Source organism: Phaenicophaeus curvirostris, chromosome Z, assembly GCF_032191515.1.
Source record: "Phaenicophaeus curvirostris isolate KB17595 chromosome Z, BPBGC_Pcur_1.0, whole genome shotgun sequence".
Classification (NCBI taxonomy): Eukaryota; Metazoa; Chordata; class Aves; order Cuculiformes; family Cuculidae; genus Phaenicophaeus; species Phaenicophaeus curvirostris.
The window spans coordinates 24,488,176-24,510,098 of record NC_091431.1 but is presented as its reverse complement, the minus strand read 5'-3'; the positions used below and the strand labels follow the sequence as shown (position 1 = coordinate 24,510,098).

Sequence of the window (21,923 nt, the reverse complement as noted above, 5' to 3'; positions counted from 1 at the left end):
TAAGTCCCCGGTGCTGTAATGTTTTTTAAATTCACCATAGACTGGGGAGATACGTGGATATGGCAGGCGCGGTGCTTTCAGCAGGAGATAATCAGATTCCTGTAGGTACTGAATTAACTGTAGACAGCTGAAAATACCAGTTGTGTCACATGCAAAACCTGTTTGTCTTTCAGCAGTGTGAGCTGCAGGGTTTCTCTGGGGCTGTTAACAAGCCTAGATGCCTACTGCACAGATTGTATGAAAGCAGCTAGAGAGAACTAGTAGTGAAAGAAGTATTTCAGAACAAACGTGGTCCTCAGAAGAGATTCCTTGGAGAGGCAGCAGAGGAAACTTTGAGAGTACACTGCCTGCTTTAGTTTTCCTGACAATGGTATTAGAAAAACAGGACGGGCTATATGTTCCCTGAAAAGCAAAGAGTGTACCAAAGAAACATTTCAGTCCCTACTGGTAGAAACATCTTGGCAAGTCCCAGGACACACTGAACGGCAATAATCATCCAGGAGCTGAGAGTTTATAACCTTCCACTGAGTCAGAAGTGGATAGGTGTGGAAGCTGTGGTGGGTTTTTGTTTATTTTTTTATATACTCCATCAGCTCAGTATTGACTAGTAAAGGAATTGAACTTACCTTTGTGCTTTGTGTTTTCTAATATTAGCCTTACTATTTAATGACAGTTCCTGAAGTACCTGACTTTTCAGGTACTCTTTCAAAAATGCTAGCTGCATAAGGACTATTTGGCTGCCAAGATACAGCAAAAAGGGAATAGAATCATAGAATCACAGAATCATAGAATAACCAGGTTGGAAGAGACTCACCAGATCATCGAGTAGAACCATTCCTATCAAACACTAAACCATGCCCCTTAGCACCTCATCCACCTGTGCCTTAAACACCTCCAGGGAAGGTGAATCAACCACCTCCCTGGGCAGCCTCTGCCAGTGCCCAGTGACCCTTTCTGTGAAAAATTTTTTCCTAATGTCCAGCCTAAATCTCCCCTGGCGGAGCTTAGGCCATTCCCTCTTGTCCTGTCCCCTGTCACTTGGGAGAAGAGGCCAGCACCCTCCTCTCTACAACCTCCTTTCAGGTAGTTATAAAGAGCAATGAGGTCTCCCCTCAGCCTCCTCTTCTCCAGGCTAAACAACCCCAGCTCTCTCAGCCGCTCCTCATAAGGCCTGTTCTCCAGCCCCTTCACCAGCTTTGTTGCTCTTCTCTGGACTCACTCCAGAGCCTCAACATCCTTCTTGTGGGGAGGGGCCCAGAACTGAACACAGTATCCTAGGAGCGGTCTCACCAGTGCCGAGTACAGGGGCAGAATAACCTCCCTGGACCTGCTGGTCACACCGTTTCTGATACAAGCCAAGATGCCATTGGCCTTCTTGGCCACCCGGGCACACTGCTGCCTCATGTTCAGTCGCTGTCAGCCAACACCCCCAGGTCCTTCTCCTCCAGGCAGCTTTCTAGACAGACTTCTGTAGCACTGTGCAGGGTTGTTGTGCCCCAGGTGCAGGACGTGGCATTTGGTCTTGTTAAACCTCATCCCATTGGTCTCAGCGCAGCGGTCCAGCCTGTTCAGATCCCTTTGCAGAGCCTCCCGACCCTCCAGCAGATCCACACTTCCACCCAGCTTAGTGTCGTCCGCAAACTTGCGGATGCACACAGTCAAGCATGGCTGTTGAAATAGGGTTGTGGGCTTTTCTGCGTAGTTCGTAATGGAATGAGATGTTTAAGAGCCTCTTATTTTTAGGGGAAAAAAGAAGGCCAATAATGTTTTTTGAATAAGTAAGGAATGGCAGTCCTAATATCTGAAGCAAAATCCATCTGGTGGTTTTACATCTTGCAGTTACAGCAACAGAGTGTTTGCTTTTGTTGCCAGTTTTTTGGTAGTCTTTGTTTTTGTTTTTGGTGGGGTTTTTTGTGAGGTGGAGTATTTGTTTTTTTGATCATGTCATTTATTTAGTGTCTTCCTGCTAGATGGCTGTCATATACTGTGCTAATAATGACTGTATTTTTGTGGTAACTGTGACATAGAAACCTATAACTTGTCTTAAGAGCTCTTGGGCACCTCACGCCTACATGATATAGAGTGCAAATTTCATGCTGCTGGTCATCACTGTGTCTGTAACTCTGAGAATTCTGGGAAGCTCACCCCTTTCCACATGGTCCTGAAAGCAAAGCAAAAAACCTATGGCAATGGTTGAGCAGACTTTGACCTGCTTAGAAAGGGAAGATTCCTTCTCTCCTGTAGACAGGAAAATCCGCATCACCTGAGAGTCAATCCACATGTTGGCGGAAAAATTCCCTTTTTCTGGGTCCCATGCTGCAGGACTGTAGGACAAGAAGCGTTATTTTGTAATTAATGAGTAGGTGTCCCCAGCTGGTGTCTTGGCTGATAAGGGCCTTCTTCCACACTTTTGTGGGCTGACTGTGGCTATTGAGGTGGATAATCTGCTTCAAGTACTCACTGGTTTACTTTGCTATTTGCTACGCACAACTGGAAGTATTTACCGTTTAGAAGAAGCATACACTTATAGTTTTTCTTTCATGTTCCACGTTAAAGGGCTTTGCATATTTATTACTCTGACAGCAGTGAGAATCCTATACCCTTCATTTGTCGGCGGTTGTCTGCTCTTCCTGCTGTCAGCATCCAGCAGAAAGCCAAAGGAGGAGTTTACGGTGTTGGTGGCGTTTAGGCTTTTCCATTGCATTTCCAAAATACCATTACATTCACACAGAGCTGTTTCCAAAATATGGAAGTTTACAGGTGATCACAGACAAGTAGGTAAAATGACTGAAAGACACTTTGGGTGCGGCTGCCAGTACTTATTATCTCTTTGTTGACTTCCAGTCACATCCATTTCATTCCACACAGAAAAGGGGCGAGTTCCTTTTCCAGCACGGTGCTGATCCCCGTTTCAAGGGTGGTCAGCTGCAGCGATTACTTCCTGTAAGGTTTTTTAATAAATGTGCATCGCCTTTTGTGGTGAAGAACATTACAGCGAAGTCACTGGATGCTCTGCTTCCTTTCCCATTTGAGACAAGAGATGGGATGAGACGTCTCCTCCATAACGGGCCATTCCATTTCCCTTGAGGAAACGAAGTTTCCAAGACTTGTGCTCTTAGAGTGAAGTTGCATTATGTTCTCATATGTCTGCTTACAGTGCGCCCATCTTCTTTGAGAATTACTGTTATATAGATAATGAAAAAAAAATGCTTGGGACTTTTTTTTTGGGTTTTTTTTTTTTGGTTTTTGGGTTTTGGGGTTTTTTTGTGATTTTTTTTGTTTTGAGTTATTTTTGGCTTTTTTTGTTTTTAGGGTTTTTTTTTATTTTGGGGGATTTGGGTGGTTTTTTTTGGTTTTTTTTTTTGTTTTTTAGGTTTTTTTGGTTTTTTTTGTTTTTGTGGTTTTGGGGTTTCTTTGTTTCTTTCCTTTTTTGTGGCTTAGGGTTTTTTGGTTCTTTTTGGGGTTTGTTTCTTTCCTTTTTTTTGCGTTTTAGGGTTTTTTTGGTTCTTTTGGGGTTTTTTTGTTTTTTGGGGGTTTTGTGATTTTTGGTTTTGGTTTTGTGGGGTTTTTTGTGTTTTTTGGGTTTGTTTTGTTTTGAGTTTTTTGTTTGTTTTTCGGGTTTTGGGGTGTTTTGTGGGTTTGGGGGTTTTGGTTTTTGGGGGTTTTGTAGGTTTTTTTTGGGTTTTGTGGGTTTTTTGTGGGTTGGGGGTGTTTTTTTTGGTTTTTTGGGGGTTTGGGGGTTTTTTTTGGTTTTTTTTTTTTGTTTTTGTTTGTTTGTTTGTTTGTTTTTTCTCCCCCGCAGAAGCCGTCTGCTCTGTGGTTTAACACCCCACGCTGCGGGTGGGCTGGCAGGGGCCGGCACCGAGGGGACAGGGGACGCCCCCACCGCTCCGTCTCTTCCCCCCACCCCCGGCCCGGTGGGAGCGGGCGAGGGCGGTGCCGGAGGGCGCCGCGGGCGGGTGACGCAGCGGCGGGCGCGGATGGCGGGGCCGGCGGGGCCCGGCGGGGCTGAGGGGCGGCGCCGCGCCGCGCTCCCCGCTGCAGGCTGGCCCCCTGCGGCTGCCTGCGGGGCGGCGTGCGGGCTGCCGGCATGATCCGCTTCCGGAGCTCCAGCATCAGGTCGCTCAGCCCGGAGATGAAATGCACCGTGCGGCTGCTGGACGACTCCGAGATCTCCTGCCACATCCAGGTGACGGCGGCACCGGGGGCGCGGGGGGGGTCGGGAGGCGGCTCCCGCAGCTCGGCCGGGCGCGGGGCCCGGGTGGCGGTTGGCGTGGCCGCGCCGGGAGCTCCGCGCATCGCGCTCGGGACTCGCCGCATCCCGCACGGGGCTCTCCGCATCCCGCTCGGGGCTCTCCGCACCCCGCACGGGGCTCTCCGCATCCCGCACGGGGCTCGGGGCATCCCCCTTGGAGCTCGACTTATCCCCCTCGGGGCTCGGCGCATCCCCCCTGGAGCTCGGCGCATCCCGCTCGGGGCTCGGCGCATCCCGCTTGGAGCTCCGCGCATCCCCCTAGGGGCTCGGCGTACACCGCTCGGGGCATCCCGCTCGGGGCTCCGCGCATCCCCCTTGGAGCTGGACGCATCCCGCTCGGGGCTCGGCGCACCTGCCGCCTCCCGGGGCTGCGCACGGCGTCGCCCGCATCCCGCCCGGCTCCCGCACCCCCCGCGGGCGTGTCGGGATGCGGAGGGGATGCGTGGGGAGCAACCGCTTCCCGGCGCCGGGAAAACCCTGCCTTGGGAGCAAGGCCCGTGGCGTGCGGTGTCGGGAAGCAGCTGTTGCTAAGAGAGCGGGCAGAGTTCAAAAAACGAAGTGCTGCTCCCCCTTCCTCCTAATTTAAGGCAAAAGATAACTTATGGAAGGATCTTCGGTGATAGCAGTTGTGCAGTTGGAAAGAAAGCAACTTTGCTGCAGTCCCTTTATCTAATTATTTAGTCCCTTTTCATCCCTTCTGAGTAGGTGAAGAGTAGGGAGTTTGTGAATTTCTGGTGGAGCAGCAATACTCATAGCATATGCAAGCAGGAGTATTTTAGGTCTCCCAGCAAGACCCAGACTACAATGTGTTATGGAAATCCTATAGGTTCTGCAAGTGTTAGAAACCATGTTACTCTGAAATTTCCATGGCATTGATAGAATTGCTGAGATGAGCTTGGCATCCAGATTGGAAGATGTGAGTGGTCTTTTAGGAAGCTGTTTGTCACTCACAATTGGTCTTTCTATCTCTCTGGCAGTATGAAATATCCGTAGCTTTCAATCTAGTTGGTGGTCCGGTACGGAGATCGGCTGTGGCTGAAAAAATCGTGTGCCATGAGATGCAAATTACTTTTTTGTTTGGACCAAATTCTGTTTTTCAGTTGTTCCAAAGGAGCCATTTAATACTAGATAAGAACAGAAGAATAGTTCCAGTTGGAAGGAACCTACTACATCATCTAGACCCACTGCCTGACCAATTCCAGGCTGTCAAAATGTTAAAGCGTATAATGAGGGGTGTTGTCCAAATGCCTCTGTTTAAGGCACTGACAGGCATGGGGTGTTGGCCACCACTCTAGCAAGCCTGTTCCTGTGTTTGACCACCCTCTTGGTAAAGAAGTTCCTCCTGATGTCCAATTTAAGCTTCCCTGACATAGCTTTGAACCATTCCCACACTTCCTATCGGCACCTCCATCTCCACTTTCTTTCCTCAGGGAACTGTAGTTAGCAATGAAGTCACTTCTCAGCCCCCCTTTTCTCCAGACTAGATGAACCCAGTGTACTTAGCCTTTCCTCACAAGACATTCCTTCCAGCTCTTTCGGCAGCTTTGTTGCTTTCCTCTGGATGCATTCAAGGACCTTTACATCCTTCTTAAACTCTGGGGCCCATAACTGCAAACAGTATTCAAGGTGAGGCCGAATCAACACTGAATACAGTGGGATTATCACCTTCTTCAACTGGCTCGTTACACTGTTTGATGCACCCCAGGACGCGGGTTGCCCTCTTGGCTGCCAGGACACACCGCTGACTCGAGCCATGCCTGCTATCGACCAGCACCCCCAGATCCCTGCTGCTTTCCAGCCACTCCTCATCCAATTTATACCTCAAGTGCTTGTTACACTCAAACAGCACGTAGCCTGGAAGTAACAGGAAATTAGTGAAACATCTTCTGCTCGTATCATTGTAGTGCTTTTAATGAATATTTTGTTTATGAGATCATAGCTTTAATGGACAAGAGGGAGAACAGCCTTAAGAGTCTTTTTATTTTTTGAGATTATTGCAAGCTTTGTATAACTTATTTGGCGTCCTTAAAAGTTAGTCTCTTTGAACAATGATGAATTTAAAGTCAGAGTCTGAGATGGTGTCATTACAGCTCTGTAAGGTTTATAGCAATTCAACAGATTTACACATGCTAAGGGTATGCCCTTTGATGCCCACAGGGTAGAGAAAATAGTTTCTTCAGATGTTACACTGTTTATGGTGAGGTCATGAGCTCAGAATGGTTGAATTGTATTGCATCATTATGGCTCATTGACTTCTAACACATGCAGGGGAAAAGTGTTTGCTACACTTCAAAATGTTTTCACTATTACAGTTCTAAAGGTAATACTGAAAATTGAATTATGTTGTAAACTTACTTAGAACTTCTTTTTCTGAGTCTGCATGTGGCCAAACATATATTAAAGGTAGGGCTGGCTCTTGTTTTTTTTTTTTTCCCTAAGGTTTTTAAATACTGAAATTCTAAACATGTAAATGTAGATACAAGTGTGTATAATCACTTTGCTCTTGGCGGCTGCAGTGGAAACACACAATTAAGGATGACGTTTCATAGTTCTGATTTACCCTTCTTTCTTTCTCGTGCCACATGCTCCAAATGGCTTAATCCTTTCTGTACTAGCTACCCCGTACTAATCACTACGTATACAGAGGAGATGGAATGTAGCTATATAATTTATTTATCCTTTTGTTTGTGCGCAGCTATTAAGACACTACACTAAAAAATCCCAAACCACTCAACTTTTTGTCTTCAGCCTCTCAGTCAAACCTGTAGCGGATGAAACTTGCTAGCACCTTTCACAATGCTACAATTTTATTTGTGAATGGCCGGGGGGGTGGGGGGGGGTGGAAAGGCTGCCTGTTAGTTGTACATATTGATGCATGTTCAGCAGGACTAAATAACCCAGATGATATACTGCTGGGTTAACAGCAGACGTGCTAGGCTTGGGCCAGCTGGAACATGTTGGACAGCTGTGTTTTGGCCATTAAGAGGATAAGAAAGCCTAATTCTACAACACTGAGAAATGTCAACAGAGTCTCTTAAGGACATGGGGTGCAGCAAGGGACAGAGATGGCTGAAATTTTGTCTCTGTGTTTTCAGGGGCAAAAAAGGGGAGACATGCAGCCACGCTGGATGGTGCCGTGTGTAGTTGATGACTTGCTGTTATTTTAGTGCGCTAATTTTGCCAAACCCTACTTTTTCAAGTAAATCTTTCCAGCAGGTGGCTTCCACACCTGGGCTAGTATCAGAGGGTCCCACTACCACTTCAGTGCAGGTGTGTCTGCTAGTTAAAATCTTTGTGGATGCAGTGTAGATCCTTGGCCCTACAAAATATGCAATCAGAATTGTATGTTACTCATCTAAGACATTGGGAGGTAGTTTTAGGAGAAGTAAGAAGAAGCAGATATACTTTGGTGCCACATATATATGTGTGTGTATATATATCTCTCTCTATATGTTTTTTTCCTCCCTGTCTAAATTTCATAGTGTTTATGTAGGAAAAAAACCCCAATATTTTTCTTTTTACAAATAAAGTTCTTTCAAAGCAGTGTTTCATCAAGCCAGCAGGCTAATAAAGCCTGCTTTTCAAAATTGCATATTATAGCAAATGGTCTAGTGACAGCAAATGGGATGATGTGGGGAGAATAAGAGATGAATCATGCATTTGCAGACTCCAGCCAACTAGTTATCGAGCTCTGCAGCTTCCATGTAGGTCACCAAGTTGCTCAAGGCTAGGTTTGTAGCTCAAAGGTCGGGATTCAGTGTGTTGTCCTCCTCATCTGATAGATTTTGTGACTGCAAATTAGCCGAAGTGGTGACAGACAGAAGAAAGGGCTGGGGCCTGGGATGCTTAACTGATTCTTGTGATGATGTTTATTTTCTCACATATTTCGTTTGCTGTGAAGCACCTTTGGGATGTATATGTCAGGCAGTCTTACAGCAGTAGTATGGTGAAGCTGTAGTGGCACAGCTAAAATGGTTATGACAAACAGCCTAAAGGGCCAGCGGCCACTCTCTGTTTCCATGTACAAGAGGGAGAGGTGACCTGCTTGTGCAGGCTGCCTGATAAACCACAGAAACAAGGCTTGAAAAAGGGCGGTGGGGAAAGTTGGTCTTAAAAACTACTGGAAATGTGTCTGGAGGGGCAGGAAGTCCTTTCTGGAGGTACAAATAAGTCATAAGTAATGACTTATTTTTTAAGTCATTGAGATAACAAGTACTTTATTCCCATTTTTGCAGGCTGCATGCAAAAAACTTCAAGCATCTAATTAAACTTAAGCCTAAATATCTTAAATGGTTAAGGATTCTCTGGAGGTAAGACTGGCATGAATGAGGCTTTTCTATCAGCTGGAGCTTATTACTGACAGTGGTAGTGAACTTCACTGTCTGTGTGTTTATTTGTAGAAATACTGTATGACTGGATCTCCCTGTCCCTCGGCCCATATGTAAAGGTGTGTAGTAATGGGCCCTTTATAATGACAAGTTTTGTGTCGTATGAGCTTTCCCAAACAAAAATCTTTATGCGTGTCCCCCTAAATATCACCTGGCTATACTACTGACAATTTTTATGTGTCTAAATGGTTATTTGATTGTTGTTTGAAAAAAATGAACTTGAACTTCTGTGTGTCCAGCTTTTAAGCAAGGACAAGACATAGTTCTTAAAAATTGTTTAAGAAATCAAGAAGAAAACAAACAGATCAAAGATTTGGCTTAGTTGTGATCTGATCATAGACCTTTCAGCTTCTTTTGCTAAATGAGAGTGACAAAATCTGAGAATTCTTATTTCTTTCTGTCACTGATTATCTGGAAGTGTAAGATGGCTTTGTGCCATTTTAATCTTAATTCAGTAGAAATTTCTGTGCAGTTTAAATGCTGCTGCGTATAGTTTGACTAATAGTTTACTAGTTTGACCATTTTTTTTTTCAGTCTGTTAACCAAAATATTCTCTTTAAAATTCCTATCTCTCAATAAAGTGTAAAAACCAAAACAATGTGCTGAAGCAGGCTGTGAGGTTGAAGAGCAATGTCCATGAATCTCGCTGTGAAGACATGCGAAATATTGATGATTTGGGAGAATTATGTGGGAAAAGGAAGGCAGCATGAGAATGAAAAGGACAAAGACCAGAGATAAGAAGAAAACAGAGCACCATAGCTGTGGAAAGGGAAAGGTTAGGGGATTATGTAAGCAGCAGGAAGGAGATTTAGTGAATTTATGTTGTAAGCAATGTCAGAACTGTAACCAGCAAGCGCCTTGGGCTGCTGGGATGATGCTGTAACAGTTCAAAATGATAAGATGAGATAAGGAGGTGGATGCACCTTAGGATGGGTTCTGTGCAGTGTTCCGTTGTCACATTTTAGAAACTGCATGCTAGAGTTTATAATCCTAACTTCGTGCTTGAGCCTCTGATTGTACAGTTAAAACAGGTGTTCTTAGTGACAGTTGCAGATTAGGTGTGTCTCTAATTAAGCTAAACCTGAAGTTAAAGCTACCTCTGCTGTCATTTCATGTGTTTAATTAAATTTGCAGTAACATCTTTTCTTTTTAATAGCACTTATGGTTGTGCTCTTTCCAGGGCTGAAAAGGAAACAAGGAGTAGAAAGTGTTACTAGAAAGTTACTTGAATGTCCGGAGTTATAATTTATAAATTAGGAAATTAATTGTCTTCCTGGATTTCAACAGGGTGTGAAACTTAGTATTTGCTTAACATCAGTTTCTGTATCTGGTAGAGAAAAGGCAGATATGAATGAGTAATACTTGTGTGTTGCTACCAATTCACGGACTCTTGTTCTTTCTTGTTATTAAATGAAAATACTTACAAAGCTAGCTTATGCAGGATTTTATGCAATATATTTTAAACTGCAGCAGAACTGCTTTTGTGTTGGATAAAGCTTATTAATGATGTTGAATTAGGGGTTTTTTCCATGCTCCATGTTGTCTGATTAATGAACAGTGTCTGAAAAGTCTCTGTACTAAAGAGGGTACTCTTACCTTTTATTGTAACTGAGTATTTCCTGTGTATTGCAAATGGCATGTGATTCATGTTTTCATCCCTAGAAGACAAAGCTGGGGAACTTAGATGTGTGCTTTAGTGCTTGCCTTATCCAAGGTTGAGGATGAACTGCATTTCAGTAAACAGAAACAATGTGGATAAGTATTTCAGTGTACTGGTGATGCTTGATGCTATGGAGGAAAAAACCCATGAGAAATGCAAGAATCTTAAGATAATATTAGCGAGTTAGCATGGACAAGCTAAAAGGATAGTTACTGATGTAAAATGTAAGTACAATCTCATCACTTTTACCCACCTTTCATTTTTTTTACAGTTTTGAATAAAAGTTTTTTTTACATTCTTTGTTGTCATCCATGTTTGGACACTGGCTGAACAGTAGGGGTGGAGCTGTAGTAATAACAAAAGGCAACTGGAAAATCAGTAACACAATGCAGCACAGCTCACATCTGCAAACTGCAAACCATCGGTTTTATCCCCAGAGGTCAAAAGTGGCTCCTGTGGCATACAGGGTTCTTTCTGCTTGCAGGAACTTTATACATTCTTTCATCTTGCAAGGGCTTTTGTCAGCCTACAAGACTTAGTCTTCTCACACCTAGGGATGCTCTCTCTTGTCTAGGCATCTTCAGCACACTGATACGGGTCTAATATAGGAGGCTGCTCAGAAGCATTGGTAGAATTAATTTGCCTAAGATTAATTTGCCAAAATGAAGCCTTGGTGAAGAAGTACTATGTTTTCATGTTTTGGTTGTATTTGCTTAGATTGAATTTCTTGGTTATGTCAGGAGTGATTTAATAACATATGCAAGTTCTTCTGGAGCTGCCCTTTACAGAAGAACAGATTAGTGCCTTTTGTATGGGCAGGTCAAATAGGGAGCCTGGATTTTGCCGGTATGGTTATTACTGACCCCTGGAACAGGCAGTATATTAAAAATTCAAGGTTTAAACTATAGGTTAAAGAATAGGAAACAGCAGCTGATTTTTCTCTTCTCCCTCAAAAAAAAAAAAAAAAAAAAAAAAAGAAGCAGGTGAGTTGGATCTGTCCTTCTGGATATTTTGGCACATTAAACCAAACAAAATGAAGGTATCTCTCTTCATCATCTTCCTCTCTCTCTCTCTCTCTCTTTTTGCATTTGCCTTCTGCTCCCTGGTGTGGATAATATCAACCTGTTGGCAAGGTTTATAATGTCTAGATAATCTTTCTCAACTCTTCCTGTTACAATTAAACCAATTACCAGATTACTTCTGCTGTGCCTTTCCCTACTGCATATGGAAAATATTTCCTCATAGCATTTCCTCCAGCTGCTTGTCTGTTCCTTTGTTTACTTAATATAGCCTTATTTTTTTCCCTAACTTTGCTTTCTTGGAGACCCTTTCAAGATCTTACAGATTCTCACACTGTTTGAATTACTCGTCTGATAGTGAAAACACAACTATAAGAGTCCAGCAGTAATTTAATTAATACTAAATCTCTTTCTTTCTGGTCTAAAACTGGAAAAATAGGGCCCCAAACACTCTTTTGCTTTACTCCTCCACTGTCAGTTTATTTTATACTTTCCAGCTACAGACATTCAGTTCATAAAAGCTTTCCTGTTTTCCTCTTTTCAGGGTTTAATGTGTTGTTTTTGAGGAGGTGTGTTGATAATGAGCTCTTGCCATTTCAGTGTGATGTCTACGTAGATGATGATGATCTCCAGGTCATGGTTGATTATGGCAGTAGTATGCCAAGTGTGAACAGTAATCGTCCTAGAGTTGCTGTTCATGGGAGTTGCTGAGAAACTTGATTAAGGTCAACCCAGGGATGAAGAATGAGCATTGATCCTCTAGTACACTTAGAGAAAAAGTTTCCCCTTACTGAAAGTAATGCTGGAAACTTGAGATAAAGTGGATTATACCAATCTGTATAAGGTTAAGAATATGTATAAAATTTCTCAAGGTTGCTCACAACCAAAAAATAGAAAGTATGGGCTGTATACCATGAGTTCTTTTTCAGCAGAAGTGTTCACAAACAGAAATAACTCCTGCAATAATTGGAAAAGTGGCCATTGAAGATAGTTACAGTAAGAAACGTAAGTAATAAGTGACTGCAAAATGATTGGTTTTTAAAGGCTTCCTTTGGATAAATGTTAAATGAGTCAAATGTTCATTAAAAACACTTGTTATTTTCCCCTTGTTTACTGAAACCCCAGGAAGAAGTAAACAATCTGCACTGAAGACAGGCTTTGCTTCTTGCAAACATACTATCTCACAATGATATTTCTCCCGTAACGACTCTATTTGGAGGGCATTGTGCTTAAAAAGAAAACAAAAGAACCCCACAAAAATCCAGATCAGTACCTGACTATTTTTTTTATTTTTTATCAGTACCTGACTATTTTTTATTTTTTACAACATTTACACGATGTAATGTGTAAACTTACTCTACAAAGGCACAAGTTGCAAAGAAAACTTTGGGTATTACTGACAACACTGTATAAACCCCTTTTCCTCTATGAAGCAAACCTCTTTACTTTCAGTTTTGGCAATGCAGCTAATGTGTTGAGGAGGAAATTCTTTCCTTTGTTTACTGCATCAAAGCGGTGTTTTCCCCCCACTCTCCTAGTTTCTGGGGTTTTTTTGAAGAACAAGCAGATATGCATGGTGTTATGCAAATACTTTTTGAATTTACTAATTCACTGACTTGACAGTGCTCAGGGAAGACAAGAGAGCTGTGTTTGTGGTGAACCTGCAGAGCTGGTCTGTGCCCTACATAATGTTTAGCACTTCTCTGAGGCATAAAGAAGGAATTGCATTTTCTAACCTCTGTCTGCCTCCTGTGTCTCCAGAGGATTCACTGCTTACGCAGAAACCAAAATGTTTGCTGGAGGAGGATTCTGAGCGTTTTATCCTGCAGGCTGAATGATGAAGAAAGGTTATGAATCCAGGGGAAAGCCAGTTTAATGAATTCTGTTTTCTTATTGTGTCCATACAGATTTGATATTGCTTTGTAATTAAAATTGGACTGGCTTCTACAGAATATTGTTTTTCTTATTTTGAATGAGGTAGCCTTTCCCGTGCAATCCTGAAACAGAACAGCTAAATGCTTAAAAAAGGAGGGAAGGAAAACTGAAAGTACTGTCCTCCCAAATGTGCACTGGGATTCCTGTAGCAGTATTTCTTTGCAGAAATATCATGAATTGAGTTTTCTTGCCGAGAGAGAGGTTTTTGCTTTATGAGCAAGATAATTGTATATTTCTGTTCAAAGTAAACATCATTCTGACACATTTCATGACCGCAAGATATTTTATGCAGTCACTGGAATAAACAACACACAGGGCTGTCTCAGGCACGTAGTCAGTGGATAATGCTGTGCCTGCTTTTACACATCTTTCAGCTAAATCAGAGATCAAAACCTAACTCCAGCACTTGAAGGCTTGTGGAGAGGATTTTTGACACTGTGGAGGAAAGCAAGTCTCTAGAACCTTAATGATTGCTTCTTCATCTGTGCAGATTTGGTTTAACTGATACCAGATCTGTGGTAATATTGATAACATCTTTCACCTTGTTAACGGATGATACGCTTCTAGTCTAATTTTGTACTTTATGTGTGGAGACCACAAATGGTAGAGACTGCGTGTAAGGAAGGATGTGAACTATGACTACAAATTTGCCATGTAACGTGCTTTCTGTTAAATGAATAAAAAATGTTTAGCTCTGATTGTTATGCACTGGACACATCCTATGGCGTACCTGGCATGAGAAATTTTATTACACAAATTCTGGAACGGTTCCTTGGCAGTGAGGCAATTAATAGAATGTTGCAAGATATAATGGTAGGGATGTATGTTGAATGACTGCCTTTATCCCTGAGGGAGTATGAGAGCGTGTGGAGGTATAAATCACATGTTGCTCTCCATCCATCTTGGTTTGTACGATCTGGAGTTTTGGTGAAGGGTTTGGGAGATGGAGCACAGCAGTAGTAGATGAAGAATTAAACAGAGGTAATATGAATGTTTAACCAGACTAAGCAACAGTGGAGTTCATGTTTACTGGTTTATAGTATGGAGTTGAAAATGCCTGAAGTGAGTCTGCAAAGACCTATATTCATAGTCAGGGATGCTGTGGTCCAGCTGATGTGGTCCTGTCCCTCAGGGAAACAAGAAATACTTTCTGTGACTTTCTGTGATTGTAGTGGGATCATTCATCCACGAATGTCTATTTATAGTGTTCCTTTGGGGTACTCTGAAAGGTGTGTATCTGGATTTTAAGGATAAAAGCTGTGGTTGGAAGAGAGGCTGTAATGGAAGCTGTTTAATTTGAAGCATTGTGTGAGTTCTGCATGAGGGACTACAAACTCCTGAAATCTGGGATAGAAATACTGGTGCAGTCCCTTCTGTACATGTAGATACATGCATGTAAGAGCATCTTCCCTGAGATTCGGAAGAAGCACTTAGTTCCGTAGGTGAGTATCTAGGGTGGAGTGTCTAGGGTGGAGTGTCTTGCACTGAACTGGAACTCATCTGCAGAGCTCATGAATGAGAATGTGCTTTGCAATGTGTAGTGTGAGAAAATGAATTATCATTCATATTTAGTGCCTGCCTCCTTAGCCAGCAGGAGAGGAGATAGAGCTTGCATTGATCACAGTGTAGCTGTAACACTCTTCCCGGGTTTGCAGGGTCACTGCGTCCCTCCAAAGCGCTCAGGAGGGAAGTAGTTTTCCAGGTGGATGTTACATTACTGCTACTTCACAACAGGAAGGACTTAACTGATAAATGTATTTTTCTGCTGCGTGGGACAGTTATTTTGTCCTAGAGATGTTAAGCATTAGGCTTTCCTGTGTCTTGCAGTTCTCACAAGCAGAGTTGTGGCTTTGTCCTTATCAGTGTTACTGCGAGACCTCAAGTACTCTAGGTCAGCTGAAGCATTTTGGTTTTGTATATTATTTACAAGATAATCATTCAGGAGTACAAATGCAGAACACAGGACAGGAAGCATTCCAGATTTCCAAAAATTACACCATATGCTTTTCGGAGGCCTATTATTTGGTGAAGGCTGAATCATGTTTCTTTTGGATCCCATTGTTCTTCAGTGCTATTATTGTAAAAGATATTCAGTGTACCTTTCTCTGCTTTCTTGCAAAAGGGACAGATAATAATATTCTCTGTGCTAGTAATTTGTTTTCCTCTACCATACTACTATTTTGTTTTTGCAGGATTTGCCATTTTTAAATTGTGAATGTGCGTCTTACAGGCTCAGATGACTTTCATTAAGAATGTCTGCTGTTTCATTTCTGTAATTAAAAAAAAAAAAATCCACACTGAACAACCAAAACTCAGATGCTTCAGTTATCACAGTATATCTAATGAATGCAAGGAGCCTAGAGGCACCATGCAAATGGCAGCTTGACACAGAGAATGAAGCATGTGGAGTGCACTTCCATGTGCAGTGATAGCAGTATTTACTGTGTTATCATGGTAGTGCCTCAGAGCCTAAGGCATGGATAAGGATCCCATTTTGCTATGCAAACACAAAGATACACTTCCTAGTTATGACTGAGGACAGAGACCCTTAGTGGAATGTAGTGTTTTATAAATAAAACAGGTTGCTGCCATTTAGATGAGAAGTAGTACTTGAATCTGCCTGTGCTCTTGGTTCATGGCAGCTAGGAGTGAAATATAATAGTCTGAAGCCTTTTCTCCTATACATTTTAATATATTGCAATTGGACAATGTTCACCAAGGCAGGCAATAAGCTATAACTCTTGAAATGCAGCTGAGTTATATCCTGTGACCACATTCTTAATGTAAGACTGTTGCCTAGGTGGGCATGGGCAGACAAAGAACAACACTGAGCAATGGAATGTAGAGGTCTCCTCACATTGTCATCTTGGCTAAGAAAAGTGGTATTTAAAACTGGTCATTTTGGAAGTTTAAGACATGGACTGTGGAAGCTGAGAAGGGTAAGTGATTGCTCTTCTCTCGCTTAGCAGGAAGGAGACGAGGAGGCATAAGGTGAAAAGTTTCTGATAGGCAAGGTTAAGTTACAACTAGGAACAGATCGATGAAGAATAGCTGGTGGAAATAACAGAATCACTGGAGGGATGCACAAAGGGATATGCTGAAGCAGTAGACCGGGGAAAAGATCTTTGCATCATTATTTGGAAAGATACAAGTGGAACAAAAATGGAATTTGACAGGCCAAAGGATATGATATTGGGATAATGTAGTCACAAAATTATGATAGTGAAATAATGTCTTGTTTTATTGTACCCTTGTCTGTCAGGGGTTAGGAGGAGTAATGATTATTTGTGGTAAGACTATGATTTTAGCAAACAAAGTGTGTTAGGAGAACATTGGCTTTGTCATACTTCAAAATTATTGAGCAAGTAAGAGTTTTCAGAAAGTCGTCTTTGACAGTACCAGGATACATGGGCTATGAAGCTGGTTGTACTATGTTTTAGGTGTGTTTCCAAGATGACAATAAATCTCTAGACACTTAGCTTCTCATTTTTAATCAATATGATATTTTAATACTTCTTCATTTTGAATTTGGCATGGAGAATCCTGAATGACAGGTTAGTGCCTAGTTGTGTGCTGGCAGGCTCACGGTCTTCTGGATGATATAATCTAGATTTAGACTTGCCGTGTTCTGGGATTGTCTGTAATGTTATCCACTGACTTGAAAGTTGAGTCTTAACCGTTGACGTCTTCAGTGTCTATAAAATTCTGTAATTTTATCCAACTAATTATGTGCACTCTGACCTTGGGTGGTACGATTTTCAATATGATGAGCAGCTTTCAATGCTTAAAAAAGTAATATACTCTTTAGCAATAAAAAACAGCTGGAATTTCTGATGAGAAAGTTTTAGTGTGAAAAACTCAAAGGTTTTAACAAGACGTTAGTAAACGTTAAGTGCAGGCTTATTGTCTTCCAGTGTAGTTTGCTGCTTTGAAGAAAAAAGTTAAGTCACTGGGGAAAATGAAAATCCATTTAGAAAAATATAATGTAAATGCTGCTGCTGAATTGTAACTTGTATTTGACTAGATTAAGTTGAATTAGACTAGATTAGTTTACTAAACTAGAATAATTAAAATTAAACTAGATAACAGACTTTTGGGATGAGGCAACCAGCTCAAATATTAGCACTGAAAGACTGCAATATGTCTGTTAGAAATTTAATAAGTTGAAGAACTTAAATACTTTTTAATGAACCTTTCACAGTTGTCTTTTAAATTATTGTTTAATGTGATTAAGGATTGTGTGAAGAATGACAACAGACTGTGTGTGACTGTTCTCAATTCCTGACCGAAAATGTGAGGGAAAACCAGTTGCATGCCTACTCCCTTATTCATGAACTACTCAGAGATATTATATGTAAGTTTTAATATAGCATACCTGAGTTACGGAAGTGGTTTTCTTATTTGCAACAGATTTCTGCTTAACTGTACTGGACAAACAGAAGTGAATGCAGGTGTACATAGTGCTCTCCCTATTGCTGGTGAAGTGGGATGTGCAAATATCTGTACCTTTCATTACATCTACATTTTAGAGTACTTATACTTTTTTTCCATCAGTTATAACTAGGGTATATAACAGATCACATGTATATTAACTGTAAAAGATGGATTGAACCAAGGCTTTCAAATATGAAGGTACAGAACTTTGGGTACTTTAAAATGCAACAATGCCATTTATGTTAGCATGTGACTAATTGGATAAACCGTTCAACTACTATCAGAGTGGATTTGGGGGTAAGTTATAAATTCCATGTACTACTTGACAGCTGATCTATATTGCTGTGGGAAAAGGGTTATAATTTGCATCAGCTTTAGGCAAAACCATGCCATGAATAATACACAAAACTTATGCATTTTTTTAAAATTTAGATTAAGGTGTGTACAACTTCTGTTTGTTTAGTCAGTTAATGACATCAGTTAGAAATGAATCTTTCATGCAAAACACCCTACAGGAAATGGATCAGTTTTCAAGTGTAAAGTGCTTCAAAAGATCAGAGTGGGAAGAAAAGATGGAAGTTAATATACAGAAGTTTTAGTTTGGGGAAAGGGTTAGCTCTTCTTCAAGAAATCTTCCAAAGTGTGATAAGGGGAATGTAACCAACTCAGTGGTCCCAGTGCAGTCAATGGAGTTGATACAACTGAGGGTGTGTGGAAAGTAGATGGGTTATATGTGAGTTACCTTTATTTCTGGAATCATGTTTGGAATCTAGAACTATACATTCACAGTACATAAAAGCAGTTGCTCTTAAATACACGTGCTTTCTTATAATTTTTTAATGCTTACACTGGCCACAATAATTTTCTTGGAAGCATGACTTCATCTTGTTTTTCAAAATACTGTAAGCAGTTTTCCAGCTTGCTCTGTTGAAGTTAACAGAGGTTTGGAATATTATATCTGACTCTGCTGGTGTAGATGTACTGGCAGCCTTGGATTTGGAGCAAGAACAGGAGATGCTGGTTTAAATGTTACAGCTACTACCTTCAGCACTGTTTTTCTGAGACACTGAGGATGTACTACCAAAATCACATGAGCATCACAATCAGCTTTGAAAGGTAATTTTATATAACAACTCTGCGGTCTTGTCAGACTGAATACGTAATTTCTGTCAGGCTACGTAGCTCTCACAAAGACGGTCTTTTGCAAGCACTCAGAACACTGAGGTTATTTGCTTTATGTGCTATAATAAAGCTGATTTTATGTCTGATGTAAACAGATGATGAATGGGAGTCTCCTGTGGTGAATTTAGCTAGATCTATCTAAACTTTTTGAGCTGCAATCAAGGAAAAAAGGAAAGTTACAAACCATCTCATTGTCATAAGAAGGCACTAATAGAAGTTCTTCATTTTCTCTGCACAATATGTTAAGAATTAGATAATGTAATACATAGCGGAATCAAAAACTTGACATGTGTAATGGTACCAAATAATAAGAAAACCCCTTTCTAAAATGATAAATCTTATAGAAGTTGAGTACTTTGTAATAGTATTTATTTATCTGTTACTTACAGCAGTAGCTTTTCCTTGAACAAGCATACAGATTGTTCACTCGTATGAATGACTGGCGTAGACTTGAGAAACTGATGGGGAGAAGTGAAGAAATAAGGCTTTTTTCCTCTTCAGCACTGCGTGTGCAATGATAACAAAAAGGTACGAGTTCAGACATATGTGAAAGTAGTACCATATACAGTCCATGTCTCCAACTATGCATTGTTTTCCTTTTCTTCGGTAAGTTGTTTTTACATCTGAAACATTAAAGTTACTTGCTGGATTCCTTTTCAGCCCACGGTTTAGTTTTAATTAGTAGATAGTTGTTGTGTTTACTCTTCAGTTGAATTCCAGTTCCCATCGCATTAGAACAACACATATAGATATGGAATATTGAACTCATGCTTGGTGACAGTTGCCTACATGATGACGTATGCATGCTCAATACAATGGCATGGTTATGTTGGTTAATGCTTTCAATGATTATCAACTGTAGGCAATTAGAGGTCTTAAGTATTTACGTTTACTGAAATATATTTCTCAGTGTAGGTCATTTTTCTTTGTGGAAGGTTCACAAAACTGTGACAGTCCCAGCTTTGTATCATTTTCCTTTTGTCACAAAGAAGTGATGTTTGAGAGCGTTTTGAATGAAGTAGACAGCATTAGGTTGGAAATTCCTTTTAACAATGATAACGTTCTCAGGATAGCACATTGGTGTTTCTGGAGATGGAAGTCTTACTCTCTTTCTGACCTACCTGGAAAGAATCAAGCCCATTAAGGATATGAATTTTTGTAATTATTTTAAGAGCAGATACCTAGCTTCTACCATTTTTAGTCACATAAGCCTGATTTATCCTGAATAAAAGCTAAGTGAAGTGTATTATTTAAGTGGGAGACTGTAAACACATATATTTCAATTGAAAAGAGAGAAATTTGGAGCCATGCAATCTGTCATGAAACACAATTTATAAAAGGAATTACTATGAAGGTTTTTCTGATTCCTACTGAATTCTTCACTGAATGCTACGTGATAATACTAAAGATTGAATTACTAGTCATAGAAGATGTCCTTGTGTCAGCAAAGATTTTTAAGTGAATGGGAATGAGTGCATTTTATTACTCAGCTGTAATTTATGCATTCATTTATTTTAAATATCTGTCTGTCTATCTGTTTATCTTAAAGAAGGCATAAGTGCCCAAGTGGAGAAAAGCAGAGAAGCAACTTTGGCATCACCTGTGCAGAATTTTTTCTTTTTTTGTGGAACTTGCCTTACTTTGGGGGAAAAAAACAATCATCAAGCAGCACAGCATTATCCATATCCTAAGTGTATGGCAGTTCTGTGCTGAGGTCTGCCTTGACCTTGCATGGGAAGGACCTATATTTTACTGTTTGTTTGTTGTTGGTTTTTTTTTATTCTTTTTAATCCTTAAGCTTTTTTCTTTTAAGTCCATTGCTTTAATTTCATTTTATTTAGAGGTAGTGTATTCAGATTGTCCTGAAAATCCCTGAAGGCTAGAACCTGCTGTCATCATTATCACAAAATTTCAGCTCAGTTCTTTGACTTAGGAACTAGCCGGTAGTTCAAAAAGAGTACCTTCCCTGCCTGTTATCTTCTCATGTGTGATGAAAGTCTCAAACATTTGACATCTCCGGTCTTGAATTAGTTTTATCTATCTGTGGTTTTGTTGGGCAGTGTTTCAGAGAGTATTTTAATCTCGTCATGCACACCCACATCCCTACTCTTTATATGAATTACTGGCTTGCTGGGATGGAAGGCAGAATCCAGCTTCTGCCCTGGCTGATGTTTTCAGCAGTGTAGTGTTAAGAACAGGAGCTTTGGTGTTGCTGGACGTGCTTCACGTCATTTCCCTTTGCAAGTCCCTTTTTGTGTCAGTGCAGGGAAGTGTCTCAAAGCTGCTTTTTGGGAAATGCTTCTGTTTGCAGAGGCACCAAGCAGGCAACTAGTGGGGATGTTTCTTCTTGCACAGTCCCCTGCTGATGCAAGCGAGAAGGGAATGATCTGCTGGAGGGCCGACAGTGGTGGCCTATGATTGTACCACTGGGTAGCCTCTGCTATGCCTCCTTTTTTGCCTCAAGGCAGGGAATGGTGCCTCTCTCCGGCTTGGGGAAGGACGGAGTTGGCTAGGAATGGTGCTGGGGGGTTATATGGGATAGGGATAATTGGCTGCATACTGCTAACAGGCAGTGGGAATGTCCATGTTCATATGTGTCTAAGGCTCCTTTATCTTGCTAGGTGAGCAACTGAACTTGCTCTGTTTCTGCTGCACATTCAGGGGACAAGGACAGGGTGATATTTTTTAATGTGGAAATCTTTGAGCTATGACTGACTCCTTCCTCTTTATGGGTTTCCCTATTAGCTTCATTGTATGGGTATTCATTCCTTGGAACTACAAAATGCTGTGAATAAAGTTTTTAGTCTTATTTATGTAATTTCTGACATTTCAAGCTGGCAGCAGTCCAGTTACAAAGTACAAACTTGATGTGTTTCCATTCCAGTCACAATAGCATGTCTTAAGGTATTATTTGAATATTAAAAGCTATTTACGCTATTATTGTTCACTAGTGAGCAAGTTCTGCGAAAAAAGATTATGCATAGAACACTTTTTTCAGTGCAAGATTCTTATTCTTCTTCTCATTTCAATTAAACTATCTTGGAAGTTTT

General features: G+C 41.1%; 1 protein-coding gene across 3 annotated transcripts in view; it reads left to right on the top strand.

The window, feature by feature from the left end:
• FRMD3 (FERM domain containing 3) overlaps positions 1 to 21,923 on the top strand; it is a 141,124-nt gene that overhangs the window by 1,923 nt on the left and 117,278 nt on the right. The window contains exon 1 of one of the 3 annotated variants that reach the window (XM_069879979.1): positions 4,042 to 4,189. The exons of the other annotated variants lie outside the window; for them this stretch is intronic. Within the exon in view, the coding sequence (XP_069736080.1) occupies positions 4,091 to 4,189 (99 nt within the window). The 5' untranslated portion in view covers positions 4,042 to 4,090. Of the gene's footprint in view, positions 1 to 4,041; positions 4,190 to 21,923 lie in introns of those variants that run through there. 3 annotated transcript variants of the gene reach the window in all.